Source organism: Miniopterus natalensis, chromosome 9 (genome assembly GCF_054644295.1).
Source record: "Miniopterus natalensis isolate mMinNat1 chromosome 9, mMinNat1.hap1, whole genome shotgun sequence".
In the NCBI taxonomy this organism is placed as follows: domain Eukaryota; kingdom Metazoa; phylum Chordata; class Mammalia; order Chiroptera; family Miniopteridae; genus Miniopterus; species Miniopterus natalensis.
Window position 1 is genome coordinate 12,877,660 of NC_142089.1, and position 13,499 is coordinate 12,891,158.

Sequence of the window (13,499 nt, forward strand, 5' to 3'; positions counted from 1 at the left end):
GTTGGAGTGTCATCTAGTACACCCAAAGGTGGTGGGTTCGATTTCTGGTCTGGGCACTTGCCCAGGTTTCGGGTTTGATCCCCCATCAGGAAGACAACTGATCGCTGTCTCTCTCTCCCTTCCTCTCTCTAAAATAAATTTTTTAAAAACATAAAATATTAACTTTTTAAATGCTAATTAAAAATAGGGCATTTTTAAAGTACATCAAATAGGTTAAATTCTCTCCTATCCTGAATGAACTGTACCATTGTGTATCTAATATAAAGAGAGGAAGTGCCTCATTAAGGAAGAATTCCAATTAATACATTTAGGAGTGACAGAACGAGACAATCAGAATCTTGCAACCTCTGATGAATGTCTGGGCCTTGGTATTGAGCATCTAAGGCAGTGCCCAAAAAGAGACACCCAGGCAATCAGGCCTCCTGATGAAAGAGCACACAGCACTTATGAAGAAGTCTTATAAAAAAAAAACAAACACCAAAAGGAACAACAACAAAAAACCTGAACCTGAATCTGATCAACATCCAACTTACAAGAAATACAAAGGTGTTAAATGACACCACAGAATGCAGACTGTGGGAATCTTAGGACAACTGCCCCAGTCTCCTGAACAAATAAAAGAGACTTAAAGGGCAAATCAACCCACCACATTTTGTGAACATCTATCCTGATTCAAACAAATTGTTAAGACGAAAATTGAAGCAAACCGTCTATAACATTGATGAGTTCACCAAAAATTGGGAAACACTGAATATTTGATGATTTTAACAAAAGATCGTTAATTAAACAAATTTTTAATGTAAAAAAGGAAACAAATTGGTCTCCCTGCCCCTGGGCTCTGCCCCACAGCCTCACCTGCTCAAAGACCTTGCAGGACCAAGCCCGCGTGCTAGAGCGTGGCTTTGAGGCTCTCCTTTCCAACCTGACCTCCGTTCACCTGACTTTCTCTCCAAGCCCACCATTTTCTCCCACCTCCAAGCTTTTGCTCTGGCTGTACTCTCTGCCTAGTGTGCCCTAGCTCTGCTAGTTAAAATACTACTCATCCCTGAGCTCAGTGCAAATTCCACATTCCACCTTCTCTATGAAGTGTCTTTCTGACCTCCCCAACCCTCCCATCCTTCTAAGCATCCAGGACATTCTCTCTGTTCCACTTTCATGTTACTGACCACTCACTTTCTAGGTTTAGAATTCTGGGAGCCTATTTCTTTTTTTAGAAAATCCTGACCTGAGGATATGGGTTTTTTTTATTGATCTTAGAGAGAGAGGAAGAGGTGGGGAAGGGAGAGAAGTTGATGTGAGAGGGAAACATGGATTGGCTGTCTCCCGTACACACCTTGACTGGGGATCAAACCTGCAACCTAGGTATGTGCCCTGACCAGGACCTTTCAGTGTATAGGACAATGCTCCAACCAACTGAACCACCTGGCCAGGGTTGGGGGTCTATTTCTTTTCATCGCTAGAGGTGGTAAGGACCTGGGTAGCATAAGCTGAATATTCTAGTGGATTAAAAGCAGGAGCTGTAAATCCTGACTCATCTGCTCACTGCTGTGTGACTTTAGGAAAGTCACACTACCTATATAAGCCTCAGTGTTCTCATCTGTAAATTGGAACTATTACAGTTCCTACTTGACAGAGATGCTGTGGATACGAGATGAAATTAAATGTACAAAGAGCCTAGCTCAGAGGAAACACCTAGTAAATGTTGATCACCACAATCGTGGTAAGAGTACACTATTACTAGTTGCTTCTGCATGTATCTCTAAGGGCCTGGCACACAGTAGGTGTGTTGGGTTAGACTGAAGTTCAACTGAGTTCAGCCGAATTCAACTTAAAAAGCAGGGTTGCCTTCCAGCTGCTGCTACAGCGTCTCCCCAAGCCACCCCCTTGGCCAGCCAGGCCTCACCTCTCGGTGGACATCTTCACCTCGCTGACCAGCCGCCGGACCCCCATAACCTGCTTCCAGAGGAGGAGCAGGCGGCTGTGCTCGTTGCTGAAGTAGGCATTGAAGGACTGGAGGGAAGACAGGCTGAGTGAGGGGCTGGCAGGAGGACCACCCGCTTCCTTCCCAGCTCTGACCATCCTGGAAGGCACTTTCGCCCAGGGAGGGGGTCTTTCTGTGGGCCAGGTCTGGGCCTGCACACAGGGCTGTGTTGAAACTGTCACCCTCACACTCCCAAGCCTCCCTCTGGCACCAGGAAATGGGTTTCAATGCCTCTACCAGCTGCAAGAGACAGCGAGAAAGGGCAGAAAGGGCTGGCACCTAGGTTTGCATCCCAGCCGAGTGACTGGGCAGGTTACTTAACCTCTTTAAAGTGAGGACGACAGCACCTACCACATTCAGTTATGATGCGAAGCAGTGAGGAAAATGAGCACCTGGCACATGGTACATGCTAATCAAGGCCAACTATCACTATGACAGTCATTTACCTCTCCCAAAGGGCTCACCTGGCCAGCAGGGCCCTCCCGCTCCTTCTCCCGAAGTCTAAGTTCTCACCACTGTACAAAGGCCCTTCCCCTCGGGTCAGGCTGGACCCAGCACCCCTGCGCCCACCTCCTCCTCGCGCCTCCACGCCGCCTCCCGCTGCTCCAGCTCCTTGCGACTGCGTGTCCAGTCGCTGGTCACCTTGCGTAGGTCCTCACTCAGAGCCTGGTTGGCTGAGCTGGCCTGGTCCAGCTGCTCACGGAGCATAGCGTTCACCTGGGCCAGGCTGCTGCTCCTGGTTGGGGCAAGAGGGATCAGTGAGCTTGTGGCTGGAGAAGACCACCCTCCCAGCCATGTCCTCTCCCTGCTGTGCCCACCTCTGCTGCTCCTCCTCCAGGCGGATGAGGGCACTCTCCAGGTCTCCACTGTGCTCTGTGTCCTGGGTGGAAGAAGTGGGCATCAGGTTGGGCACATGGAGGGAAGGGCTTGCCCTGCCCTGCCCTGGCACCCACCCTCAGCCGCTGCTGCTCCAGCTCTGTGGATCTCTCCAACAGCTGCTGCTCCAGCTCCGAGCACTTCTTCTTGTACTGGAGGATCTGGGGATGAGTGGCAGGCAATGGTCAGCCCCAGGGGGTGGGAGCAGGGCAAAATGAGCACATGGGTAGGCAGGAGCAGGAGTGGGCGGCCCTGACCTTGGCCTGCAGCCGTTGCACAAGCTGGGCCTGCCGCTGCTGGCCCTCCTGGTAGGACTGCAGCTTTCGCCGGTAGGAGGCCTGCTCCTCCTGCAGCTGCCTCCGCAGCTCCACGCTCTGCCGTACCAGCCCCCTGGGCTCCTGTGTTTCCAGCTCCCCAGATTCCAGCTGCACAACCTGCTCCAGCTGCAGGGAAGGGACCTGGATGAGAGTCCTGGGCCTCCAGGGAAAGTAGACACAGGTCTCTGCAGGGGGCGTCAGGCTGGGCCCAGGCCCACAATGCCTTGTAGGCACATTTGGGCAAGCCCAGGATGCAACGCACGTATGCACAGGTTAATGCAGCTGTGCATGGACACACAGATGGGGTATGCATGGACACATTCCGGTGGGCCCACAAACATGTGCATGCAAAACACAAAGATGCACCTGGGGGTAAACCTTAGAGGCCCTGGGTGCACCGTGAGCCTGTCTTCCAAAATGACTAACTGCACTGTGGTTGATGATTCCTATATCCGTGCCCATGTCTCCCTACCCCGTACCCAAGTGAGCTTAGGAAAGCATGCTGTTCCCCACTGCATCTTAGACCTAGAAGAGTGTTAGTGGCACATTCGCTGAGATCATGAATTAATGGCATAAGCACATGGGAATACATTCAAACAGAGGCATCGACACATGGATGCGTATTGAGCTTAGAGACATGCACACATATAAGGCACACAGGAGGTGTCAAACATCCCCAGGGTGACACAGATGAACTCCCCGGCCTGCCCCCACTCCTATATACGCAGCGCTCAGATTTGTAAGAGGTGCACACAAATGTTCTAATAGACAGAATGGCTTAAAATGCCCTGAGCCCCAGCCCAGCCTCAGGCTGCCACCTCTCCCTGACCTCATGGGAAGCCTCTGCTGTCAGCACCCTTTCTTCACCCCCAGGCGGCTTGCAGCCCCTTCATCATCAGGCCCTGTGGGCACAGGAAGGATGCCTGCCTGGCTCTGGCTGCTCCTATAGCCTTGGAACTCGCTAACTTCCTTAGGCACCTGCTGGTCTCAGCCTCCTCCACCTGTTGGGGAAGCAACTGAGGATGAGTGGGGCTAACAGACGAGTGAAGGTACCCAGGGTGAGCCAACGGGATGACAGCCCAGCCCAGCAGACACTGACTCCAGCTCACACTCGCCATCTACAGCTGGGGCAGGGCATTCACACTTCCACCCACACTAATGACAGGGCCAGGCCAGGTTAGTGGCAGGTGCAGGTTCCCTCCAGTTGTTCCCTGCATTGACCCAGTATGCCCACGAGATGTTCAATGAGCCATTGAGAAAGCTGAAAACAACCTCATTTCTACCTCCCACTCCACCCGCCAGGGGCAGCGCTGGGGCAGGGTGACTGTGGCCACTATAGCCACCCATAGGGAGGGGCTGGTGGGGGCTGCTTGGGGGCTTCACCTCAAGTTGGGGGGAACAATGCAATCTGAAGGTGTGGGAGGAGGTAACATGCAGGAGGTCTCTGCCTGGAAGAATGGGCTGTAGGCCTGTGACCAGTGTCTGCAAGAAGTCCACCTCAGTCAGGAGACGGGCAGTGTCCACATCTGAGCATGCCAGTGGTGGCACCGAAATGCTGTGTGTGTTGTGCATCGATGCAGGTGTAGCTCATGGGAGTGAGTGGGGAGTGTTTTGTCATTTGTCTCCACCAGGGACTGTGTGTCTCTGTGTCTAGGCCTTCATGGGGACCTGAGAGAGGTGGTGTCTGCGGTCACAGGTCTACATTGTGGTGCAGGTGTGGGTACATCTGTGTGTACCCATGTGGTCATGAGTTTGCAGGTCTGAGAGCACAGCTCTAAATGGGTGAGTTGGAGTGTGTGTCTGAGCTCTGCGTGTGTCTGTGGTGTGTGTGTCGGCGACTCTATGCTTTATGCACCTTTGTGTGTCCACGGGATGTGAGACAATGTGCTGTGTTGTCGCAGAATGTGTGTATCACGGTGCTGTGACTGTGCATCTGGGTGGCAGGCTGCACACCTAGGTGGGATGTGTGGTGTCTGGCTGCAGGTGCAGCTCCTGCTATGGTGAGCTTGTGTTTCCGTGTGGTGCGTTTTGCACATCTGTGTATGTCTGTGTGGGGTGTGATTGTGACCTGTGCTGAGTGTGTTTTACACAGGTGTCTAGACCTGGTGCTGTTTGCATTTGTGATTTAGAGGGGTTCAGGCAGTCGTCGGGTGCTCCGCCTGCTTCCCCAGTGCTAGCAGCCAGGCCCTGGTTACTCCCAGCCATATCGCACCCCTTTCCACCGACTTCACCCCCTGAAAACGGCCTTTCAACTTCACTTGTTATTCAAGGAGAAAGGAGGGTGTCACCAAGCCAGGGATGAAAGAAGTTTACCATCTCCCCTAGCAACCACTGCCCTGGTACCTTATTATTCCAGTCACTCGGTCCAGGTTGCCATGGACACAGGCAGCCCAGGGGGCGTGGCCACTCCCTTCTTCCCATCCCAGCTGCCTCACCCAACACTTGCTCCTCAGGAACAGGAAGAATGGGGGGGTTCCACAGGAACCCTGAGGGTCTCCCTCTGATCTTGGAGGTGGCCACTGGGAGCCTGTGCCTCAGTTTCCCTACATGCAATCTAGAGGGCACAAATCCTGACCTCGCTTCCAATTTCTTTTCCCAGGGATGCTGTGGGGTTTAAAAAGTCAGAACGACCTTGCTGACTGCCCCCGAGCCTAGCCCACATGCAACACTTATGGCCACAGAGGCAGGCCCTGCCACTTGCGGCACGGGGACAAGTGGACAGCAGGGAGACATAGTGCCAAAGGACCTGAGCCCAGACCAGGGGTCTCATCCCAGCTCCACTGCTGACCGTGGGCCTATCACACTCATCTCTGGACTTGTTTCCCCATCTACAATAAGGTGATCTCCAGGCTCTGATGTTCTCTATGGAGACCTCCACCTGTACCCCAGGAAAGCCCTGGAGGTCACTCTCAGCCAATCCCTGCCTCCAGGAAGTGCTGCACTGACGCTATCTCAGACAGAGGACAGTCAAACACCAGGCTCACTCTACAACATACTCAGAGCCTCCCTGACCACAGGATGGAATTTTCTAGACTTAATGCAGACCCCTACTCCCGTGCTGAGGCCCCAGCCCAGCAGCTGTGTCCTAGAAGAAAAAGGACCTGCCACCTGCCACCTCTTCTTCCCTTCTCCTGCCAGCCAGGGGGGTGTGCTGGCTTCATTGTCAGTCAGAAGCTGGCATTTAAGAGGCAGCTCCCGCCCTCGGAGGCCTGGCACTGTGCCAGGGGCCAAAAGATTTGAGGCCTAAACTAGGAGGGGGTTGGCTCAGGGCCCCATCACCACTGACAATGTGGAACTCCATCCAGTTAGCCCTCCACACCCCCTGCAAACCCTGGGAAAATTAGTTCTGAGCTGTCCCCAGTGCTGGGGGCCACTGCAGCCTCCCCGTCCTCTGCAAGTCCGAACAAGTCAGGGGCTTATACAGGCGGCCAGATACCAGGACACAGACACAGCCTACAACCACACTCAGAAATGCATATCCCTCTTCCCAACAGGAGTATGCAAGCCCGTGCATGAACAGGTTGGCTCAGGGGGTCTAGTACCACACAGGGGACCCTGGGCCAGCTTTAGTCTCCCACTTGCAACATCAGAGTGTCGTATCTGAGGTCTTTCCAGCTTCCCAGAGGCCAGCTGCCCCCCTGGAACTCCCAGCCCAATTGTTTCTTCCCATACTTGAGAAACAAAACTAATGCAGGGCTGGAAGTCGAGAGACTAGCCTTAATTGGCTGTGTGACCCCAAGCACAGTGCTTTCCCTCTCTGAGCCTCTGTTATCTCCTCTGTTAAATGAGCATCACAATGGTCCCAACCTCGGTGCATTAAAGGGAAAGCACCCAGCACCTGTCTGGCAAGTAGTAGGCACTCAGTAAGCAGCAGCTACTATTATGACTGTTTTTAATATGCACACATCCATTTGCACACATTCTCCCTCCCTCATGCAACTCTCCCACCAAGTTTCAGCCATCATCAATTCCCCAGGGTCACCTCCTACAAGCCTGGAGGTCCAAAGAAGACAGTACAGAGAACAACTTGCACCCCTGGCCCTGGCTACACTGACCTCCTGGCCCAGGCGCTGGGACCCCTGCAAGCCTGCAGCACAGGTTCCCAGGGGATGTGAATCCCGTCTGGACTCGTAAGCAGGCCCAGCTTCTCCTTCCATGGCTGGGCCTCACCCCCATGGGGAGCAGCGGCAGGCCTATGGCTGCCTGTTCCTACCCCAGCCTGCCTCAGAGCCCAGCCACTGTTGGGTGAACCCCGAGGCCCATGTAAATGGGAGCACAGGGAGATGCCCAGAGACTCAGGGGTGGCAGGGACCTCTAGGGGTCTTAGTTTCTATGTCTTCTCACCCCCAAGCAGGTCTGGAACAGACAGGAATGAAATGCTCCTGGTGTCAGGCACTTTATTCCATTAGCTCACTGATTCCTCAAAACTCCACTTCATAGTACCATCCCCACTACAGAACACAGACTCTGAGAGCGGGGTGATTTGCTCAAGGGCCATTCAAGTTGGCAGAGCCACAGTTCAAACCCAGGCCGGCCTGAGTCCAGGCCCACCTTTTGCCCGGTATGCAGGCCTGCCCTGGCCACCTCCCTGACCTCACAGCAAGGGAGCCCCTGGCTCAGCCCGGGCAGCACCCACCCTCTCGCTGACCGCATTGTACTTGATGGCCAGCTCATCGCGCTCGGCACGACTCTGGGCCAGCAGGTCCTCCACGCGGGACAGTTCCTGCTGCAACAGCTGGTTCTCTTCCTGTAGCGACAGCATTGATGCCATCTCTGTGGCCGACAGCGGGGCTGGAGAAGGACAGCAGGCACATGATTAGCTTCCACTGGGTCCAGGGGGACATCCTCCCGCTACAGGTGTCCCACCCATCCATGGGGGCAGGAAGATGGACCAGGACCCAGAAGGAACCTGGGTAGGAGTGCATGTAGCACCAGGCTGCACGAACAGAACAGGAAGGTGGGCAAAGCAATGGGCTTCAGGGTAGACTTAGAGTGGACACAACTACAGCTGCAGTGTGGCCCCAGCAGGCCTGGGAGGTACAGGAGGGAAGCTCCGTAGTAGTCAGGAGATAAGGCCCCAAGTTCTAGCTCCTTCCTTCTCCAGTTACTACTGTTCTCTGGACTCAGTTTTGCTGATCTGTAAAATGGATAGAACAGTAACCAGACCCTACCAGGAGAGCAGGAAAGCCTGATTTAAGGGAAACACTTCATGTAACTTCTAAGATCAGGCTTTAAAATAGTATAAGTCAGGTTGTAAGGAAGCAGAGGAAAAAAAGAAAGACCAGAGGGAAAAGGAACCCCATCCTGTGGGCTCCCCTTCCACCCGGTAAACTGGACACATACCACCTGGGTGAGAACTCTCTAAGTCCCTGTCTGTGGATCCCAGGGGCCCCAACATCCCTGGTCTCCCAAGGAGGCTGAGGTTAGACAAAGACTATGGCAGGAACACCAGAAAGACCATCAAAGAGAGCTGGAAACACTCCAGCTGTGACTGAGTGTGCCCCTCCCAGACTCTCAATCCAAATATTCAGTGAGTTCCACCTACCAGAAGGAGCAGGGGCCCATCAGCTTTCTTGAGGGGGGAAGGGGGGGGAATGGACTTCCACAAAGCCCTGAGCTAAACTGAACTGTCCTCCCCCTATAATCTCAGATTCAGCCGGCTCACACCTTCCCTGGGAGAGAACATCATGTTTGGGGTTTAAGTCTTTGCAGCAAGGAGGGGATTCTCAGCCCTGCGTTCTACTTCTAGCAGCAATACATGTGGTGTAATTTGCCCAGAACACATCTGGGCAAATTACACCACTAAGTCTCTATTTCCTTATCTGTAAAATGGCAGGATTGTACCTGCCTCCCGGTGGAAGCGGCAATCATTGTTATCATCATGACTACTGAGAACGGGCTGTGAGAAGAGGTAAGATGTGGGCAGTGTCTGTGCAGAGGAGAGGAAAGACTGGTACCTGGGCTCTCAGGCTGGGAGAAGTTTTGGGTGACAATCTCCCTGATGAGGGCAGGCAGGTGGGCAGGCTGACAGTCCTGGGTCGGGTCCTGCACACTCAGGCTGGTCTCCTGACCCGGCCCCAGGACGCTGCTCTCTAGTGTCTGTGGGGAAAGAAAGAGGGTCTGAGGGGAACCTGGGATCCTGGGAATCCCTGGCCTGGGTGGGAAAGAGCAAAATCCAGTCACCCAAGATGTGGGTGCCCAGGAGACCGCCAGGAAATCCACCAAATGGAGGGAAGTCTGGGAGTTAGAATTGCAGACACCGCCCCATGGAAGGACACTCTTGTATGCCTCCTGCCAGGGAAGGAGGCCCCCTCGAGGGCCAGAGAACCAAACCCTACAGCGGCAGCACAGAGTATTGGGGGCTCCAATCCAGCTCCGAAATAGATGGGTGAGGATCCCATTATGCCAGCAGAAGTCACCCCAACCCTAAAATCTGGGAGGAAGGACCCCCACCCTCCCCAGGGCACTGGGATAAGGGAGCCACAGCACACCCTTCTACCCTGAGATGAGTCTAGCTGGGAGCTGCAAACTGGGGCCCCTGTGCACCTCACCACCACACCTCTCCCATCCCCAAGATGCACCCACACCTTCCAGAGTGACTGGATGGAGTACGCACAGTGGTCAGGACCCACCTGGATAACCGTCTCCAGTTCTGGCTGGGTCTCCAACGACCCCTCCAGCCCCACACTCATGGAGGGAGGCTGTGGGCAACCCTCTCCAGGCCCTTCTCCCAGGCACCAGACCAGCTCAATCCTTCCAGCCCACCCCACAGCCAGACTGCTGTGCTGAGCACTGGGCAGCTTAGGCTTAATCCGGTGTCCCCATGTGACCACAGGGGTGGGAGGAGCTGAGGGAGGGGGAGGGGAGGGGAAAGCAGAGGAGGGGCAGAGGGAAACAGAGAGAAGACCTAGGATATGGGGGGAGGGGGTAGAGAGGGGAAGAGGTGGGGAGAGAAAAGGAAGGGAAATAATGGAGAGGGGGAAGGGGAGGGAAGGAAGGGAGGGACCAGAAGCAAAGGACTCCCAATACACTCACTCTCTCTCTCTCTCTCTCCCCCTCCCCCCCCCACCCCTCTCATACATACTGCCCACCCTCCCCAACTGCTGGGTCCTAGAGTCCTAAAAGCTCAGGGGATGGGGTCAGCAACCAAAAGACAGGACTGGCCAGAGTCTTCCAGCTTGTTAAGAATGTAGAGGGATGGGTGGAAGTAGGTTTACAGTTGTGAGTACAAGAAACACAGAGTTGCCTGTCTGGGTGGCTCAGCTGGTTGGAGCATCATCCTGGGCACCAAAAGGTGGCGGGTTTGATTCCGGTCAGGGCACATACCCAGGTTTTGGGTTCAATCCCCAGTTGGGTCACGGGCAGGAAGCAACCAATCAATGTTTCTCTCTCACAACAATATTTTTCTCTCTCTCTCTCTCCCTCCCTCTCTCTGCAATCAATAAAAACATATGTTTTTTTTAAAAAAAAACACCAAAACCTCTTATGAGACATTGTTTATCTCCCTGCCTGTCCAACTGGAAGGAAATCATGCTGAGGTCCTGGGGCCAGAGCCACAAGCTGGAAGCGGTCTGGGTCATCATGTAGAAAGCCACCTGCCAAACACCCAACAGGGCTTTTCATGAACAAGAAATAAACTTCAGTTGTATTGAGCCTCGGAGATTTCTGGGTTTCACTATCGGCTACTAATTTCTTAATCACTACACACTGTTAAATAGTGGATAAGTGTTGGCTATGATTCATGTTATCTTACTATCACTAGTACTATTGTCTTCCCAGTACCCAAACTAGAACCCTGTGCCTGGTACACAGGAGACCCTCAGGCGCTGTTTGTAGGTCTAGCGGCAGGAGCCAGCCAAAAAATTCCTCAAAGATTACTCGTCAGTTTCAAGCATACCAGTTGCTCCTGCCCACCCATCCCTTCTTTATTCTCCAGTTGCTGACTAGAAATTATAACAACAAAAATACTGAACCAACCACGAGCCAGGCCTGTGCCCAAAACTTTGCATCTCTACCTTCTTGGCAGCCCTGTGAAGCGATACTATTCTAACCACTTTACAGATGACAACACTAAGGCTCAGTGAAGTTAAATAACTTGCTCAAAGTCACCCATCCATGAAGGGCTGAAGCCACAGGTAAGACCCACGTATGCTTGGTTCCAAAGTTTAAAACAAAAACAGCAATGGCTACCATATGGAGTGCCTACTGTGTGCCAGGTACCACCCTAGGTCTCTGGTGTGTATTATATAAGCCATCTCTTACTTGGACTGCTGAGATGGCTCCTCATAGGCTCCTTGCTTGCCCTCTTGTCCCCTTTCCCAGTCTATTCTCACATAGTCAGGATCACTTCCCTCTTCTGTTCAACCCCTACCCCACTGGCTCCCCATCCAACTGCCTCCTATCACATTCAAAATAAAATTCAAAGTCCTGCCATAGCAAACAAGGCCTGCCTGATCTGGCCCAGGCCCACCTCTCCCGTATCATCTCCTTCCTTCTCCCCCTTGTGCATCCCATTCCAGCCCTGCTGGCCTTCTTGATTCTTAAACACACCAGACAGGTTCCCACCTCAGGGCCTTTGCACCTGCTATTTCCACTGCCTAGAATGCTCTTCCCTCTTCCTTTTATGGCTGACTCCTGTTCGTCAACCAAATCTTGGCTCAAAAATGTCACCTCTGAGAGAACAAACCCTGACCTCCCAGCTAAAGCAGTCCCTGCCAGTGGTCATTCACTGTTTTCGCCAACACATATGTTGTCTGCTTCCTCCATGGGCAGGGACCAAGTCAGCTTTGTTCACTACAGTTTCCGCAGTGCCTAAAGTCCAAAGCTCCATGAACAGCTGCTGAGCGAATGAATGAATGCTAAGAGACAAATAATAATATAGGAAAGGAAGTTAAATGGAAAAAAAAAGAAAAGAAAAGAAACAATTCCCCTGGGCTTTGGCAGGATCACACTGGGCAAGTCTTGGCCACAGATAATGTTGCCCACAGCCTGGGATCCAGGAAGGACTTCCAATGAACACATCCAGCACCGGCTGCATCCCAGGAGTTCAGGGTAAAACTGGGCAGCCCCCCTCCCCCACGGGACTTCTGGATGGGAGGGGTGCCTAGTGTCCAGGGGGGATGCCCATCCCCAGGGCTTGAGAGAGACCAGAGAGGAGGAGCTGAGTCAGAGAAACCCCCAAGATCTAGGGGTTCTGACTCCTGACTGTTAGACAGACATAAGCAGAGCAAGGATGATGGGCCAGGTATAGAAACTCACCAGGGCAGAAAGCCCCGGATGCCTAGCAAGGGGCAAGAAAGCCCTGGATGCCTAGCAAGGGGCAAAACTGGGAAAACAAGAACTTTGTCCCCAGGGTAACCTATCCTCCCTCCCCGCTACCACCCACATATTAGACCCCCTAAGCATTTCCACCCTAGAGATAACATCTAGGCCTCAGTTGTATTTCAGCTCCAGGCCCAGAAAAGCAGCAAAACCAGACAAGTGAGTCCCTGGCTGCCTCAGGACCAGCAACATTGACTAATGATCCCCCCTGGCACCCACCAATCATTGGAGACCACGACCCTGAAAGAGCACACCTGGAGAGCTGATGAATATTCTATTAAGACCCTCCCCTAAGATTTCCACCTGCAAGAGAAGGATAAATATGCTCAGGACAAAGGACCCAGTGCTTGTTGCCCCACCCCCAACCTACCCTCCTGAGGGTAGATGCCGGGGCCATCTACACTCTTCTTCCTCCAAGGCTACCCCATGAGACTTGCAACCAGGGGAGCAATGGGCAGCAGCAGCTCGTCCTTGGCTTACCCCCAACCCTGTCTCCAGGGCCCCCTTTTCACTGACTTCTCAGTGAGCCAGAGCTGCCCAGCCTAGGCTCTCCTGTTGTTTCTTCTATGCTCTTCCTTGTTTCACTGTCCTAAGTGTATTTTTGCTGCCATCATGGACCCAATACCCTTTGACTCAGAGCTGTGTAGCCCTTCCCTTTGGATACCCCCATCCTCCATCCCTTTTTCCTTAAATAAATTCAATTTTTCTTTGTTCACATCAGAGATGGCTGTTTAGCCTGCCCGCACACCACCCACCTTAACCTTTCACTGAGGTCTTTCCTGAACTCTGCTCCTGACTGAGGAGCCCAGTCTATCCTTAACCTCTGGTCTGCTCCTGGTTTACTTATTAAACAACTGCTGTGAGCTCAGCTAAGGAAAATAGGAAATCTCAGACAAAAACTGACAGAAGGTACTCTCATGGAACCCTCCCGGAGTGTCCCATTGGTCCAGACAAGACCTAGCTTCAGAGGGAGCTGGGAAGACTGGCTACCACAGGGTCAGAAA

The 13,499-nt window shown here is 53.1% G+C and overlaps 1 protein-coding gene across 1 annotated transcript in view; it reads right to left on the reverse strand.

Moving 5' to 3' along the window:
- CROCC (ciliary rootlet coiled-coil, rootletin) overlaps window positions 1-10,078 on the reverse strand; it is a 34,927-nt gene extending 24,849 nt beyond the window's left edge. Inside the window, exons 1-8 of the mRNA XM_016216138.2 lie at window positions 9,807-10,078; window positions 9,132-9,273; window positions 7,811-7,965; window positions 3,115-3,300; window positions 2,935-3,018; window positions 2,800-2,861; window positions 2,552-2,717; window positions 1,904-2,010 (exon numbers count right to left, since the gene is read on the reverse strand). Coding sequence (XP_016071624.2) covers window positions 1,904-2,010; window positions 2,552-2,717; window positions 2,800-2,861; window positions 2,935-3,018; window positions 3,115-3,300; window positions 7,811-7,965; window positions 9,132-9,273; window positions 9,807-9,866 — 962 coding nt within the window. The 5' untranslated portion in view covers window positions 9,867-10,078. The remainder of the gene's footprint in view (window positions 1-1,903; window positions 2,011-2,551; window positions 2,718-2,799; window positions 2,862-2,934; window positions 3,019-3,114; window positions 3,301-7,810; window positions 7,966-9,131; window positions 9,274-9,806) is intronic.
- Between the last annotated feature and the right edge of the window lie 3,421 nt (window positions 10,079-13,499).